This window comes from Tyto alba, unplaced genomic scaffold (assembly GCF_018691265.1).
Source record: "Tyto alba isolate M040663 unplaced genomic scaffold, T.alba_DEE_v4.0 Super-Scaffold_33, whole genome shotgun sequence".
Lineage (NCBI taxonomy): Eukaryota > Metazoa > Chordata > Aves > Strigiformes > Tytonidae > Tyto > Tyto alba.
In genome coordinates this window covers 10,435,144-10,451,155 of record NW_024881308.1, presented here as the reverse complement: position 1 = coordinate 10,451,155, position 16,012 = coordinate 10,435,144, and the positions used below count along the sequence as shown (strand labels likewise).

The following is a 16,012-nucleotide window of genomic DNA, read 5'->3' as shown; positions in this document are numbered from 1 at the left end:
TTGGCTGAGGTGGTGTGAAAACTCAGAACAGAAAGCCTTTCCCTGCTCCAAACACCCCCAGTTTGAGCGTGGGCTTAGTGACTCATGCAAGGGAGCAGTGAATTGTGACAATAGGTTTAAAATATAAACACTTAGTCAGTTTGCACGTTTTGGAAGGATAGTAACATCCACTTTGACTGCAGCAAACAGCCATGTTATTAAAGTAATTTGTTATTTTCTGCCATTGTGGGAAAACCCCATATTTGGAAGGGGTTTCTAGGTGTTCAGTACAAAGTCAATGGAGTGTCCATGTTGGGCTGCCCCGAAGCCATAAAGTCAATATGCATTTGAACAGGTTTGGGTGGCCAGAAGGCTCAAGAGCAGAAAATATTCTGAGAAGGGCTGGAAAGGTGGACTACTCCACCCCTCTGTGTGTTTGCACCCAATGTTTGTGAGCACTCCCTGGGCTGATTACAGGTGGCAGAGGCAGGGACAGAGCTGCCCGGGCTGGGCGAGCAGCACCTCACCCGGACCAGCTCTGGTTCCCAGGGGTGCTGGGTGCCCCGGCCACCCTTCCCCAGGTAACTCGTGCTGCTGCTGGTTTGGCTTTCCTTGGGATTTGTTTTTCTTCTTCCTCTGCTGCCACTCTGTCCCATGCCTGAGTCGAGTCCTGCATGTGTTCTTCTGCTAAATGATATCAGGAGCTCCTGAAAGTGCTTGGCTTATTTTGTTTGGGCTTTAAAGTGCCTGGCATAAATTTTCCCTTTTGGTGCACTGGCTTTTTCTGCAAAAGGACAGAAGAATAGGATTATCTTTCTGACAGAGTGTTTATACCAGCCGAGCTGGGATTGTTCACCTTTGTGGCCCTGTTGAACTGTTCCCTCCCTGAAATCCCAGGGTGTGAATGTTTGAACTATGTGGCTTTTCTCATTTGGCTACAGTGCAGAGTGGCTGAAAGAATTGTATTAAAAACTGCTCCTAGAGCCTTAAGGACTGTAATTCTGCATGTCCTGGATGCACGTCCAGCTGCTAGGTTGCTGTTCAAATTGTTCTTGGGTGTTTCTTGTTTGCTCTAGGTGAGTCATCTCAATCCTTCCTTCTCCTGTCCCTTCTCTAGTGTCTATTGTGTGTCCATTTCTCCTCCTTAGCCACTGACAATGCTCAGATGTATTTGTCCCCTGGTTTCATCATACCCAACACGTGTCTGAGTTATCTTTTCCTGCAGAAGAGCAATTGCGAGCCGCATTGAAGGAAGGTAAGGAGACTTTCTAAAACCCTATCCTATTATGTGTCCTTCCTTGGTTCCACATGAACCAGAGCAGAAGCTCTGCCTTCCTAGCCAGACACTGTCACGTCCCTGTGTCCACCTGGTTTTCAGGAGGTAGAATGAAAGGCAGAGATGTACAAAAGGGTTTAGGATTCAGTCCTTGCCCTGCAGCCACAATGCAGGCTGCTTTTTGCATGAATTAATGTGTGCTAGGTCCTTCCTCTGCCTCTGGAATATACACGAGTTTATTTAAGTCTTTCCCCAACACCTTCAGAGTGGACATACCTATAATTAAATGAGGTGTAAAGAGAACTAAGTAAAGTTGATTATTTTTTTTTCTGACATTTACATACAACATATGGCAAGTTTTAGCGAGGAATTAATTGTGTACTTTTTTTTATTAATAGTCACTGTGACACAGATTACAGATTGTAATATTCTAGGTTGGTCAACACATAGGAAAGGTGAGGTTTATCTGGATATAAGCAGAGTACACAGTAGAACACAGATTTTGTTGTAATTTTCTCTTGTAGTTTTCAAAGCTTTTACCATTCTTCCAGGGCCAAAACAATGCTTTTTGAGAGTGAGAGAAAAAGGAGAATTTTTCCAAGCCTTGAGCTCATGCTTGGGGAACACTACAGTTCAGATAACGTTAAAAAAAAAAAAATCTAAAAGATACTATTTTTCTTCTGGATTATTTTCTTAATTACAGTAGAAGCAGTGAAGCATAATTTGGGAAAGGAACTGTTTCAGATCTGTGTCTGATCTGGAGACTGGTAGCTCATGTTCCTTTTTAAACCAGTCAGGCTGCATTCCAGCTGGTCTGAATGAGCCCCCCAGGAAGATAATATCCTTGAAACTTAATCAAAAAAACAGTATCTAGAAAGGAAGCCTAAGGATCAGAATGAGCTTACTCCAGTTCCTCAATTTCTAAGAGTTTTCTTCCCATTTTGAATGACGTATTCTCGCACTAGCACTATCTCTTTTCCCTTCTCAATCCCCCAAAATTATTTTGTCCCTGTAAACATTGTCAAACCTTCTCTCATAAAAAAGACATCTTGCCAGGCACACCTCCCAGGTCTGGTGGAGGTTTGCTCCATACTCACAGCTTACTACAGAGACCAGTTCTCCAGTTCTGTGTTTTTCAGACATAAAACAAAGGGCAAAAATAGGTCCTGCCTGGTGTTTGTACCACTAATAAATAACCATGATTAATAACTGAGACAGCAAAACACCCAATGGAGAGACTAAGTCAGCATCCCAAGAGATAGTGTGGGATTCACAGCTGGACAGAGGTCCTCAGGGGTTGAAAATGTCTGATTCTGACCGCTGGGAAGAACAGCGTGGCCAGCTCCTGAGAGCTCCCAAAGACGCAGAGTTCTCAGGCAAGTCACTGCACACTGGAAGTCCTCAGTGACTTTTTAAAATCCATTTGCTCGTGTGAGGATTTTAGCTGAGTCAAAATGGGGCTTGGTGCTTAGCTTTTGGCAGTCAATGTTGAAAAGAGTGGTCTTTGTAAATGCATTGGTGGAAAGGACACCAAATGAAAGCCTTGTGGGAATCCCTTATTTTTTCAGAAAACCTCTTCATCTCCACATTTAATAATTTTAGCTTCAAGAAAAGGTGTTTCAAACGAGAGAAAAATAGATTTGTTCATATAAACTAGAGGCCTGAGCACTTTGGGAAAAATGTAACTATTTCATGTTAATGACAGAGCTGGAGTTGCTCGTTTATGCAACTCCAGAGCCACATATGGGTGCAATCAAATGCAATAGTCTTTACAGCAGCAATTTCTAGATGAGATGGCAGAAGTGAATAGCTGTGACAGTATTTGCTTAGCAACTTGAAACTCTGCCAATTTGATACCATTTTGTGTCTATTATCACTTCTGCTGATACTCAGTTTTGTCCATAGGTGGCAGTGACCCTTCATTTTTTCTTTAAAATAGGGCGGAAGCATACATACATATATATCTTCCTAATTTCACTGAAGGATCTGGGACAGGACTGTGAGGATGTGCTGTTGACTGAGCTCTGTACCCAGAGGAATGTCTGCAGACTTGTCACCTTTCTTCAGTAGCCACTGTGACCCAGAGCACACCAAATGTTCAGCTGCAATACCACTTATACAATGCAAAACTCAATGCAATACAGTAATCAATTACTGTTGCAAGGAAGGAAGAAGTCTGAAGACATATTATATATGTGCATGGTGGAAAACTGCATTTGGTGATTTGGGATCATATCCTTGAGAGGGTTATGTAGCAGGTCTGTCCCATTTTTAGAAAAAACAGCCTCCAAGTCTTGTCCAGCTTTCTATGAGAGAGAGGGTTCTGGTGAGTGAAAATCTTTAAAAATTCCACATGACCACTGTGTGTGTTTTATTTCAGTGAGAATTATAAACTTGACTGTAGAGAATGGGTAATCTCTCCTAGGACAAAATATGTCAGAGATCTGAGCCTGTGATCTCTGCTCTGTATCAGTTAAAGATATCTTACCTGACATGAGTAGAGCTGCATCAACAGGAAACTGGAGCAATGGAAAATCAAGCTACAAATCATTGTCAAAAAAAAAAAAAAAAAAAAAGGAATTTGCTTCTCTCACTCCCCGCAGATATGTACTGATTTTACAGCACATATGGAAAAGGAAGCACGTAACCTGCAAATATTCCATCCTCTGCTTAAGTTGTCTCCTGGCATAAACCAGGCAGCCTTGTGAATGGAAAACAAAAGTAAATCCTTCAGATTCAACCAGATACTAAATTTACCATCGAGACTAAGCAGTAGGATTTGAATCTTGTTTTCGTCTCCTCCGATAGGATGATGCTTAAAGTTGCTAGGAAACAGAATTACATAGCAAGGACAAGAGGCCATTGTACATCCATGAGGAAATGTTGGCTGTTTTCCACCATAAATCAGAAGTTCTGATTTATAGTGGAAATGTCAGCTGAGGAGATAAAATCCCTGTAAAATAACTCTGCACTCTGAAATCAAGGCTCAGTCCTACAGCCACTATATATGCAGCAATTCTCGGCAGTGCACGACTGCAGTTCATACTTCAGCATCAGCGGGGGCCGTTCCGTGCCCAGTGCGGCATGGGGCACTTAGCGGAGAACAATAACCACCGCTGGAGAGAGGCCCAGCTTGGATCTCACATCAGCTGGGTGCAGCATAAAATAGAAGCCAGATCTGGACCATCCCAAAGCAAATGTCTGTAGATTGGGGTTAGGAAAAAACCACAACCAGCTTAAACTCTGTAAACAGTAACTGGAAACAGACACATGGGGCTGTGGGCTGAAAGGAGAGCTGCCCCCACTTCTCACATTCAAATTCTAGTGAACAGGATTTAGCAACTTTTCCTTCTTTTGTCCAATAGCCAAGGGTTGTTTAATTAAAACACTAAAGAAGTTGCTCTCATCCATACCTCTGCAGCTTCACTGATTCGTACAGACATAAATGAGAGCAATAATAAAACAGAAGAGCACTTGGTACCCACGGTGGCTGTGCAGGACATCCAACAGCCTTGCTCTCTTTGGAGACCTTCCTCTTTCAAGGTGTGGCTCAGAATACTTTCTCTTTCTTGTTTATTTGTGTAGCTTTAACAGTATATATACATACATATTCTGAGCCAAAGTCAACAGGAACCTTCCTCTTGACTTCAGTCTGGTTTGCCCCTCAAACATGTTGCAGGGAGTGTGTTTGGCCCCAAAGAATTTACAGTCCTAAAGCATAGTGAGCTCAGTTGGTATATAAATGTATTTTAAATGAAGAGAAGGGGAGGGGAGGGGAGGGGAGGGGAGGGGAGGGGAGGGGAGGGGAGGGGAGGGGAGGGGAGGGGAGGGGAGGAGAGGGGAGGAGAAACAAGAAAAAAAGAAAAAAATTAAAAACCCCAACAAGTTTATGTGTAACTGTACATAGGAAGGAGGCTAAAATTGAATCAAATATATTGCTCCTAAAACAAAATTTAAAGAAATCTGAACAGTTTCACTAAGTGTCGAATTATTTAATTGGCTAATAGCAATTAACTAGCTAAGATTATGTGTGGATTGTAGTCAGAGCTGTAACTCCAGTACATATGAACATAGGAAAGACATTTTAAACTGACTAGCTTGGGTATCAGTGCTGTATTGGGTGCTGCAGCTGGGGCAACACAAGATGCATGAAAAACACATCTGGAGCTAGATGAATGCTGTGGTGCTGGTTCATGTCTCTGACTTGCTGCAGCTACAGTCTTGGCTGTGCTCGAACCAGCCAAGAAAACTCAGCTCAGTTACTTCTGTGAGCTGCAGTTGACTGGTGAAGCTGCCTAGAGCAAGCCAAATACTTCCACAGCCACAGGCAACAGTTTTCCCCAGAGGATTTGTTATACATTACTGAAGGACATACAAGGCCTAATTTTCAGAGTTTACATGCATGATGTCTTTACATACTGCCTCTTTTCCTTCCTCTTTTTTTTTTTTTAATGAAAGCCAAACAAAAATATAAAACCCCACCAAGCTGTTATAATTTATTCATATATTTTGATCTCTTTTAAATTTATTCTGCCACTAACTCCATGTTACTATCTACTGAGTCCTAATGAGTGATGCAGATGTGATTGCAACCAGTTTTCCTCAACAAACAATAAAAGTTTGTTAGTTTGTACCATTTTTAGTGAGCAGCTGTGAGTCCCTTTGTTTAACTGGGTTTGAGTAAGACTGGTTGGTGCAGACTGATGTCTAGGGCAGGTGCCTTTGGGAAAGCAGGTGGGGCTTATCAGGAATTTAAACAGCCTGTTAAAGTCTGTCGCCATTGGCTGTCTCTTAATTTGAATTAGGCAGTAAATTTGTATTAATGAGAAAGAAAGGGTTATTTGGGTTTTTTTTTCTTCCACCTTTCAGGAACTATGGGGAATACAGTGAGCATCCTAGAGGAAGCTAAGGAAGACAATGCAAGCACAGTGAAGAGCTATCAGGTAAGTAAGAGCTACCAGCTCTTATCTTTCTTGGGTATTGCAATTTTCAAATCTTATTATGTACACAGTCCTAAGAACTGTATTGTTTGCTGTTTCAGACTCTATCTGAATCTCCTGATGATATTAAAAATGGATCTGTTGTTCAGACTCAACCTCCTGCAATGAATGATGAAGGTATGTACTGGGGAAAGGGAGGAATATCTGCACTTGATTTTGCCACCAGACAGGCAGAGGGAGGCTTATACTGGAGTAACAATAAGTATGGGTGTATGGTCTCAAATTAAAAGATGAGCCCATGTTTTAGCTCTTACTTGTGAATCAGTATGTGTGGTTTTTCAGAAGCTGAAAAACGTAACGGTAGCAAAGAGTAAAATAGGAAAACATTTCTAAAGATCTCTGGAAGATGTTTGTTTAATTGTTCTAAGAATTTGGTTCTGCATCTGGTCCACAAAAAGTGGCTTTATAAGCTGAAGATTTTGTTTAGCACGAAATATTATAGGGCAGGAGTGGTTTGGCACTGGTCCCTTTCACATTGCTGCACAAACCTCAGGGTGTCCTGTGATAAACCACCTCTGCTTGGGATTTGGTGGAAACAGTGCCTCTAATGAGCCTTGGAGGAATCACTGCTGCAAGGGGCAAAAACTGGGGCTCTTAAAAGGGGCATGATAGAGCAACAACACCAGTGCAAGGATCAGCAGCCTGTTAGTGAGTTTTTGTGTTTGGAGGGGACTCAATGAAATGTTGGTTTGCAGCTCATGTGTTGGAAGAGAGAGCAAGTTGTCTTTAGACAATGTCATGGCATCCCTGCTGCTAGCAGGGAGTTACCAGGTGAGGTCATACTCAGATGCCAGACTCAAATGTCCACTGCTGTGGAAACCAGTAGTCTGGAGGGGATGTAGGAGTCTTTTCTGTAAATAAACACCAAACAACCAAGGGGACTGAATGCTCTGAAAAAAGTAAACTTACCCAGGCTAGAAGCTAAACTTGTTGAGCTTTAAAATATTCTTCAACTACTGTGGAGGAGTAACTGGTGTGAGGCAAATGTTTGCGCTGTTCATCAGGCTGCTTTGCTTTGCCAAACCCATTCTCTGATCACAGTGGGCAACACTCTGGGGCTATACAGAAACTGGGCTGTTACATGGATAGCCTCTAAAATTTTCTGTTTATAAAAGAAATCAACAATGTGCCCTAGATTTACAGGTTAATCCCCAAATTACCTAATAATGATGCCTGAAGATAGGCAGGCTAGAGAACAGTACAAAGCTTTGCAGAAATGGAGTGTCTTGGGATCTACAGAGGAGGTATGGCAGTAATGGGCCAGAAAAATGACTGTTGTGTTCATCCAGATAACACTGATCTATGTACCAGTGAGCTCAATGTGTCTCATTCAACTTCAGTTTTGTAAGGTCTTCCAAGATGCACCTGAGGTTGGCACAACGGGATTTCAACCTACTGACCTGGTGTTTTAGCTCCAGGACTGTGAGGGATGCTTACCAAGTGCCCAAGGTTGTTACAATATTGACTGTAGGAAATGGTGATGGAATTATGCAAGCACAGAAGAAATGCATTATTGTAAATTATTTAAAATCCAGAGTAATTATGTATTAAGGTGACAAAGGGAAAAAGAAGGGAATAGGAACCTGTTTTGGGGACATTTCTTTTAGTGACTGCAATAAAAGACATTCTTTTGAAACATTCGGCATGCACTCAGCCTTCTGGGGGTGTTTTGAGTGGTTTCATAAAAGAAAGTTTTGCAAAATTCTTTACAAGCTGGTTACAAAAAATTAAATAATAATTTAAAAAATCTAAGTTCTAGCTACCTGTTCTCACCTACAAGATTGTAAAGTCTTAGAAACGAACTCTACTTTTTTTGTGAAACCATATTTCTGATCTTTTCAGTAGCAATTTCAACAAATATGATTGTGAGCACCTTATTGTTGATCTAAACATTTTCATCTTGTTCTCTGATTTCTGGTCCTATGTTTAAGTGCATTGCTTTGACTTCAAAGATACAAAATGACCATTTATTAAAGATGAAATATGTGTAGGTATATTTTTTCTGTTCTTTGTCATTTAGAAAAAGTGATTGGCTGCGAAAAGTACTGTAAGGTGGTAGGCATTATACCTGGAGGGACGTTGCTATAACATAATTGCCTCTGGGCCTGAGGTTTTGCAGTGAAATGCCACTTCTGATCCTGAGCTGGGCCTTAGTGGTACCTTTCATTTACAGAAACCTACCTTGCTCTCATTCTGGAGATAGTAGACCATCTTGGAGAGCAGAGTATGTCTAATCTGTAGTGAGATCTTCATAAACTAAATTTAACTGTGTCAAGTGCTTTTGTTTAAATTATAGAGAATTTAGGGTATAGCACAGTAATTCATAGAGCTAGATAAATGGCATCTAGGAATGCAGCATTGCTAACAACATTATGACCAAGAGGTTAGTTGTATTTAGGAGAATTTATTCAGACTGTGTCACAAGACTGATGTTGTAACCCTGACCACCTCTCTTCTGTTACTGTTATAGGACGTATTATATATTACTCAACTACTGCCAGGGCAACAAAAGCATGGTGGGGATGACAACAATGACTTATTTCTATTTTATTTCATTAGCGTACAGAGAAAGAGATATGCCCCTATTATGTATAAACTGTGAGTGTTATGTAGAAGTTGAATAGTTGGTGGGGGTATGGGTAAATTGCTACTCAGTAAGTGCATCCTATTTCAGACCATTTTGGGTGGCATCCATAGCAGGACAGCAACTGGGATTTTGAGGGATCACACCAGTGGCAGGCTGGATGGTGGGCTCCCCATGGAAAGGTGCCTGTCAGCACCTGAGACCCACTTCCAGGGTTGACAACTTAAATCTGGTGTGAACTACATGGCCTGCATATTAAAAATTTGGCTCCACGTACTTTTGAAAAGTTATCTCCACATATTCATGGGCAATTGCTCTCATCCACAGACATGTGTCTCTCCTCACCTTTCAGCAAGTCATTAATTTCTCCTTCCACCTCTTGTTGGCTTTGGAGCCTTTTTGAGCAGCATTCAGGCAGCACTCATTTGGAACAGCGTTGCTTCAGTTCACATCCCTGCAGATTCAGCCATGTTAACTTTATCAGTGTGTTCCTTGCATTGGATTTCTTTATTTTCAGAATACAATAACACCCAACAATTCTCTCCAATCTCTGTAAGGAAAGAAAATATTATTTTATTATTCGTTGTTGAGAACCCTCTCAGCCTGTTTCATCCTGTTGAAAAAAAAAATTTAAGCTTAAGACAAAAATAATCAAAGACTGCTACGGCAGTACACAGATGGTACTGATTACAGTTCAGAATCTCTGTTCCATGGCTAATTTCCTAATGCCATCTAGCTATAATAAGACAGTTTAAATGGCTGCCTACTAGAAAATAAAAGCCTGTAGCTGTGTGTTTCTGCTGGTGAAAACCAGCAGAGTTCTGGGAAGTAAATAAAAGCCAGATGATTTACACTGTCTGAAGATCTAGAAAATAAGTGTACATTTTACTCTTTATATAAAGAATGAAGCATATGGCATTGTTTTACTTAAATGGATTACCTGATTAATGTAATTACTGAATCAGTTTAAGTAGCAAATTGAAAATTTGGACAGTTCTGTGTTGATACTACTCTTGTATTTTAACTTCATTAATATTTAAAAAGCAGTTAAAATCGTTAACTATTTAGATACCACTGAAAACTCACTGGTTTGTGTAATGTAATCAATGTCTTAGTGAAATAAAGGTGCAAGTGCTCTATGGAGAGAGAAGTTATTCCTATAGAAAATGTAGTTGATAGCATTTATAAAATGAAATAATGCAAGAAATAGTACCGTAATCTATTTTATGGTCATAAAGTGAGCACTTCTGGAGAAGACAAAAGAGCTGCAAAAAAAGCAAGTGAAACAAGAGGATTTTATTAATACTGTTAGATGTATGTTTGTGGTCTTTGTCTTGTTAGTTTGCATTTATGTGATTGCCAGTGATATGACCATGTGCTGTGCATTAAATGGTATAGATGATAAATGAGTCTATGAAATCTATATCTGCCAATATAATGAAAAAAAGAATCCCGAGAGTTAACTTAATATGACCAGAGGAAGTAACGTTATTTGGAAGAGCCCCATCACCATCTGCTTCACATCTGGGTGAGCAGATTGGTGACTGGTTCCCTGCATTTGCTGCTTCTGCTCAAACAGGCTGACAGATGTGTGGGCTGGGGGATTCTTGCCATGACTTGCCTTTCCTGCTCCTTTTGATGATCGGGGCTGTGGACACTGCGCAGAGTGCTAGCATCCACCTTCTCCTCCTGTGATGCCATTTCAATAGTAGTGGTGCCCTTACTGCTGCTTCATGAAACGTGGCTTTGCAAGCAGAAGGACAGCAAATTTGATCCTGACTTCACCTACTGTTTTGTGTTGGCCTTCTTGAACTTTAAGTAACAAATATTTGGTGGAAACAGGTAAAGAGAAGATCAGAACTGAAAGCCATATATCAGATTTGCATTACATAGAGCAGAAATTTATCAGGACAAAATGGGAAAAATTTGGTTTGTATTTGTGTGGAAATTACATGCAGATTAAAACAATGACTTGATCGTAATAAGAAAGATTACACAAAGAAGAAAATTTCAGTTAAAATCAAACTCCTTTTTTACAGAGGATAAATCTGATTCAGCAAATTCTGCTACTAGCCAGTATCTAACAGAAATGGATGTTTTGCAATAACTCTGTTTCTGTAAGCTGTGAAAAATAATGCATGTTATTTCTTTAAAGAATGATCATTACTATTGTGGCTGCTAGCTTCTCTTCCCTTTTTCCATTAATTTCAGTAAATCTGTTGGGTAAATAACAGTGCTAGTTAACTTAGTGAAACAAAATCCTTAGAGCATAAATATACTGTCAACTCTATTTGCATGGAATAGTCAAGCAAGATTGCAAAAGAATATTAGTATGATTTTTCTTTTTTTTTAAGAAAGAAGGAAAATGTCTTATTTTAAAATTGTCTAACACTTCTGAAAACTCAGTCATTTAGTCTTGTCATAAGAGATTTTGGGAGTCTCCCACACAAACATGAGGTATACTTGGAGATCTGAAAATTCTACATCAACTGTAGCATTGTGATACTAATTCAGTTCTAAATAACGGAAGGAAAAATTAACCTACACAATATCTATAAAAACACATCAGAAATGTAAATTACAAAATTCACTCTGCTAGCTATTTATATTTTTAAACGTAGTATTTGCTGCAGTAATTTATTCAGGGCTATTATTATCCACTGTGCTGGCCTATGCTGATGGACCTCTCGGTGCCAAATGTTGCCTTGTAGCCCTTAATGGTTCCTTCATGGCCATTAAAATCTATTGTCTCCATGAAAATCTGAATTGCAGGGAACAAGATAATGCTGTGGTACTGCAATTACATTGCTAAACAGAATATCTGTTTGTAACTGGCTTGCATTTGAAATAGTCAAAGATAACAAAACTATATTTGTAACTAATGGCTTGCTCAGTTCAGTTTCAAAAAAAAAATGATTTTTTTTTTTCTATTGCCAAAAGCAACAACATCAGAAAACATTTTCTCCTAGCATTTATTTTAGAGCATGTTCTCATGTTAGTGGCCTACAGGAAGAGATGTCTACACTGAAGACCTTGCCACTTGAAGTTGTTCCTCATTCAACACTTAAAAATTACTTGCAGTATGAAGGAGTCAGTAAGATAAATGGCAGGAGGTGAGAAGCTGCCAATGTAAGACATCACAGGACCTTATTTTATATGTTTCTATGTGTATCAGCCATGATTGTGCATATACCTGCTGAAGACAGACTAGCAATCAAAAGCTAAAGAAAAGGAGCATGTTTTAAGAAAGTACAGTAAGGATTTTACTTGGGCAAATTGAGCATCAAAAATAGATGCCTACCTAGTATATGGCTTAGGCTGCTGCCAGGAACAAAAAGAGCAAACTAAGCTTCTGAGAAAATCAGGTTACAGTGGAGGAGGGGGGGAAGGCAATCTGGAAGCACTGGACAAAATTGCTTTTGGTCCCACTTGAGGGAGTTTGGCTGCCATCTGTTATGTGCACCAGGCTGAAGTCTGGTTATAGTCCCACTGATTAGCAAAAGCAAATCGGCTGACAAAAGCTCAGGCAGCATGTATGTTGGACTGGTGGCTCTGAATTTTTCATGTCAGTCACATCCTCAGGATTCCTGCCTGCATCTGCTGTTTCCTCTAGTCAAGAGCTGCATCTTGGTCCCAAACACATGTGGAATAGGTGCTTCGGTGCAGGCATCCTGCAGCAACGCTTTCTGAACTCTGCTGCCTGCCCGTGGGGTTCTGGATACATTAGGTTCCATAATGAACAGAAATAATTCCATACCTATATGGTCAGTTTTTCAGCTTGTATAGTCAAGTTAAAGACTCTGTTTGCCTTTAGGCTTTGCCCATAATAGTATTTTATTTGCTGGCTCTGTCTATTAATACCTAAGCACTTGCTTTTTAAAATTCAGTGTTAATTCTGCAGACTTGGTCCCATTCTGTGTCAGCAAACTGTTCTTCACCCTCAACCTGTGGAAGTGCTTAAAATGCTAAAGTCAAGGATACAAAAAGAAGGGGGAGAAAGTCTGTTGGCAATTACTTCTGAGCAGGGAAATGGTATTGACATAACATTGCACTAACTGTTACTCTTCTCGGTACAGTTTTCCTCACAAGTCGAGGAAAAAAATGTTGGTCTAATCTAGCAAATTTCAGAAAAAAAAAAATCCTTATTTTGAGTGAGTTCTTACAGTTGAGGGACTTTGTGCAGCTATGGTGTTGCCTTTTTAACGTATCCTGAAGAAGCAAAGGGAAAGGACCAATCTCCTGTAGTGTGACTGTCTTGTTAAATACTTGAAAGAAAAATGCCTATGTAGTTGTAATAGCATAAAATGCAATCTCACAGCAGTGATGTAAGTTGCGTATTGATTTTTAGTTTCAGAGCAATTATTAATCTCATTCAGAGTGAGCAGCTTTGATCTACTTGCAAACTTGGCCTAGAATTTGGGAGGTTTTGCTTCTACTCCTAATTCTGCCTCTAGATTGTGAAATAATTTTGGAAAGAATGGCACTTCTGTCTATTTAAAAAACAAAATTATAATGCATTTTTCATCCAAATACTACAATTTCAAAGCCTTTCTCCTTCACAGTTTGCTGTGAATATGGCATGAGTCAAACTCTTCTGTTCAGCCCACTGCAGCAGTGTCTCCTCTGGTGGTGGGATCTGCTTTGCTTGGTGTCTGAGCAGATTTTCCCTGAAACAGTTTGAACTGTTTTGACACAAGAGACATGCTGCAGAGCTCATGCTGGTGATATTTTCCAGGTCTTTCATTCCTTCCATGATAATTAGAGATAAAAGGAGCTTTATAGGTTCATGAGCTACTTTTTATTTGGTTGGTTTTCTTAATGATGAGCTTATATTCCTATTTTTATACTAAAGAGAGTTTTCCTGTGTTTCATTTTTTTAATCTGTTACATAAAGCAGAAGTTCAGCATCTATTACAACTATTTTCCAATGGATATTGTTTCTGCTTTCTTTAGCTGGGGAAGGGTTTGCTTTTTACTTCCTTCCCAAGTTTCCAACTATAATTAGAAGTTAGTGCTTCAGTTTTTTCATATAGTACTACAGGAGTCTTAGGAAACTAAAAGTGATATTTAGTGGCCCTGACTAGATGAATAGGTGGCTGAGTAGCTAGTTATTTGTACTTTTTCTATGCATGCCAGTATCTTAAAATAGGTGTTCATGAAATATTGCAGAATACTATTGGCAAAGAATTCTTGCCAGCATGAGTTATTTTCTTACATGAATAGTAACAGAGAGAATCCAGGGAAAGGAATTTTCTCTATTAGAGTGAACACAAAGAAGTGGAAATCTATTTACCTGAACAGAACGGGTTGTCCTGAGACACTCTGGCCCCTCTTCATGTTTGCATATACCCCGAACACAATAAGAAAGCAAACGTCAGGTTTAAAATGTTAGAAGTGAGCAGTTAGGAGCCAGCTCCCTGACAGCCGGTGAGATGCTGGCTGCAGTTGTGAAGCCTGCCACCACAGCCCTTACCTTGTCAGCTGTTGCCTCCACTGCTGGCGAGTGTTTCGGCGAAGGCACTCGAGATGCATGTTGGCGTGCCAGCACGCTCCGGCACTTCTCATCTCTCGGGTTTATGGAAGCTCCCACCTCTTGCCAGTCGGAGCCAACCCTGACCAAGGGGCCGGTGGGGACTCCCGGTCACCGAGTTCAGGCCGTGGGGAAGGGGATGTCACGGCTGGATGCCGGGCTCCGTTCTCCTGCGTTTGTCCAGGGACATGACCAGGGCCCCTGGGCACTGCCCCAGGAGGACAGTATCAAATGGTCACAGTCACCTTATACAGTGCCTGGTGTTTTGCAAAATCCTTGGGGAGGGTGGAAATGGGGGGTAATTTTGATGTGAAAGCTAAGGGGTAGTTTTGAAAGCTGCAGTCTAAAGTAGTTCTGCTTTCCTTATCTTAAAAAGGAATTTAAAAAATGAAACTGAACACTGAAGATCTGTACTGTGACAGACAGGTGTTTTAGTCAGGTTTTGTTGGTATCTGGGGTTTCTGTTAAAATGCGAAGGGCATAATATTGACTAGACTATTACAATTATAATTTGAAATAATTTAAATTTTACACTGAAACTGACAATTTTAAAATTCTAATTTAGCAAGTCAGTTTGTGACTGTCAATTTTTCATGTCAGTTTTTCATAGTTATAATTAAGTAGATCTAAATTCATCCTTGAAATCTGTGGCAATAACTGACAGGGAAATCAGGTATATATTCTAGTCAAAGTAGGAAGCAGAAGCTCAAGCTGAGGAGGAGCTGTAAGGTTTATCACTCCACAAGCCCCCTCTTGTTTACTGGGGTTTCGCACCACATAATCTGCAATTCAGTCTCCCATCCACAAAACAGATACAAGAAAGATTTGTTTGTTTCTTTCGTCTCCTCTAAAGCAGGAGCCTTCTCTTCCTGTCTGCATATACAGTATTAGGGATTTTCACCTCAGCTGTATTATCAAAGTGCCATTGTAATATAAAAATCATAAAATATACTTTTAAGAGGAAAGATTTTTTCATGTCTAAAGTGTGATGGCCACGTGTGTATACAAGGGGGGGTATTTGTGAGAATTTTGGGGGAGTGCTGAAATGTGATTGCTTGTGGGTAAAGAGTCAGAAAATGTAAGGGTAAGAAGTGTGGCTCAGATGTGATTTATAAGTATTCAAATCAGGCTTAAACTAACCTACAGACAATAGAGGAGAAGTAGAATTAGAAACTATGGAGAGTAGGCAGCAAGGCAAGGAACAGCACTGGAAAAATAAATGAAATAAGTTATGACTGCAAAGTCCTGTGGGGAGTTTGGCAAGCCAGGAAACGAAATCAGTCCTTGCACTTTCCATTCTTTTTTCCTGTTTAGCTTTGACAGAGGAAAGTGTAATATATTAATATATAACTTTGTCTCAAGTTTTATTGATTTATTTTTCTTCTGCATATCACTTCTTTAATTTTAATTGGAAAGTAAAATATCCTTAGTGTGTCCACTGAGCTAAGTAGCCAAAAACCTGGGCCGTTATATGATGCTGGCAGCTGAGAGGGGGCTGTGGAGAACATAAAATTTGCACTGACTTCAAGGAGAAATGGCAGGAAAGAAAATCAGACAGGCAGGTCTGATTAGGTGAGGGGCAGCTTGTATTTAGCCCAGGAAGACAACAGGGTCTCTAAACAAGCTGCACACTGTGTGGTCCT

At 40.2% G+C, this 16,012-nt stretch overlaps 1 protein-coding gene across 2 annotated transcripts in view; it reads left to right on the top strand.

Annotated features, from left to right (window-relative positions):
* The first annotated feature begins 480 nt into the window (after window positions 1-480).
* BCAS1 (brain enriched myelin associated protein 1) overlaps window positions 481-16,012 on the top strand; it is a 55,511-nt gene continuing 39,979 nt past the window's right edge. Inside the window, exons 1-4 of one of the 2 annotated variants that reach the window (XM_032993586.2) lie at window positions 481-560; window positions 1,205-1,234; window positions 6,125-6,198; window positions 6,297-6,372. In XM_032993586.2, coding sequence (XP_032849477.2) covers window positions 6,130-6,198; window positions 6,297-6,372 — 145 coding nt within the window. In that variant the 5' untranslated portion in view covers window positions 481-560; window positions 1,205-1,234; window positions 6,125-6,129. Of the gene's footprint in view, window positions 561-1,204; window positions 1,235-6,120; window positions 6,199-6,296; window positions 6,373-16,012 lie in introns of those variants that run through there. The other variant, XM_032993584.2, reaches the window with a different exon arrangement.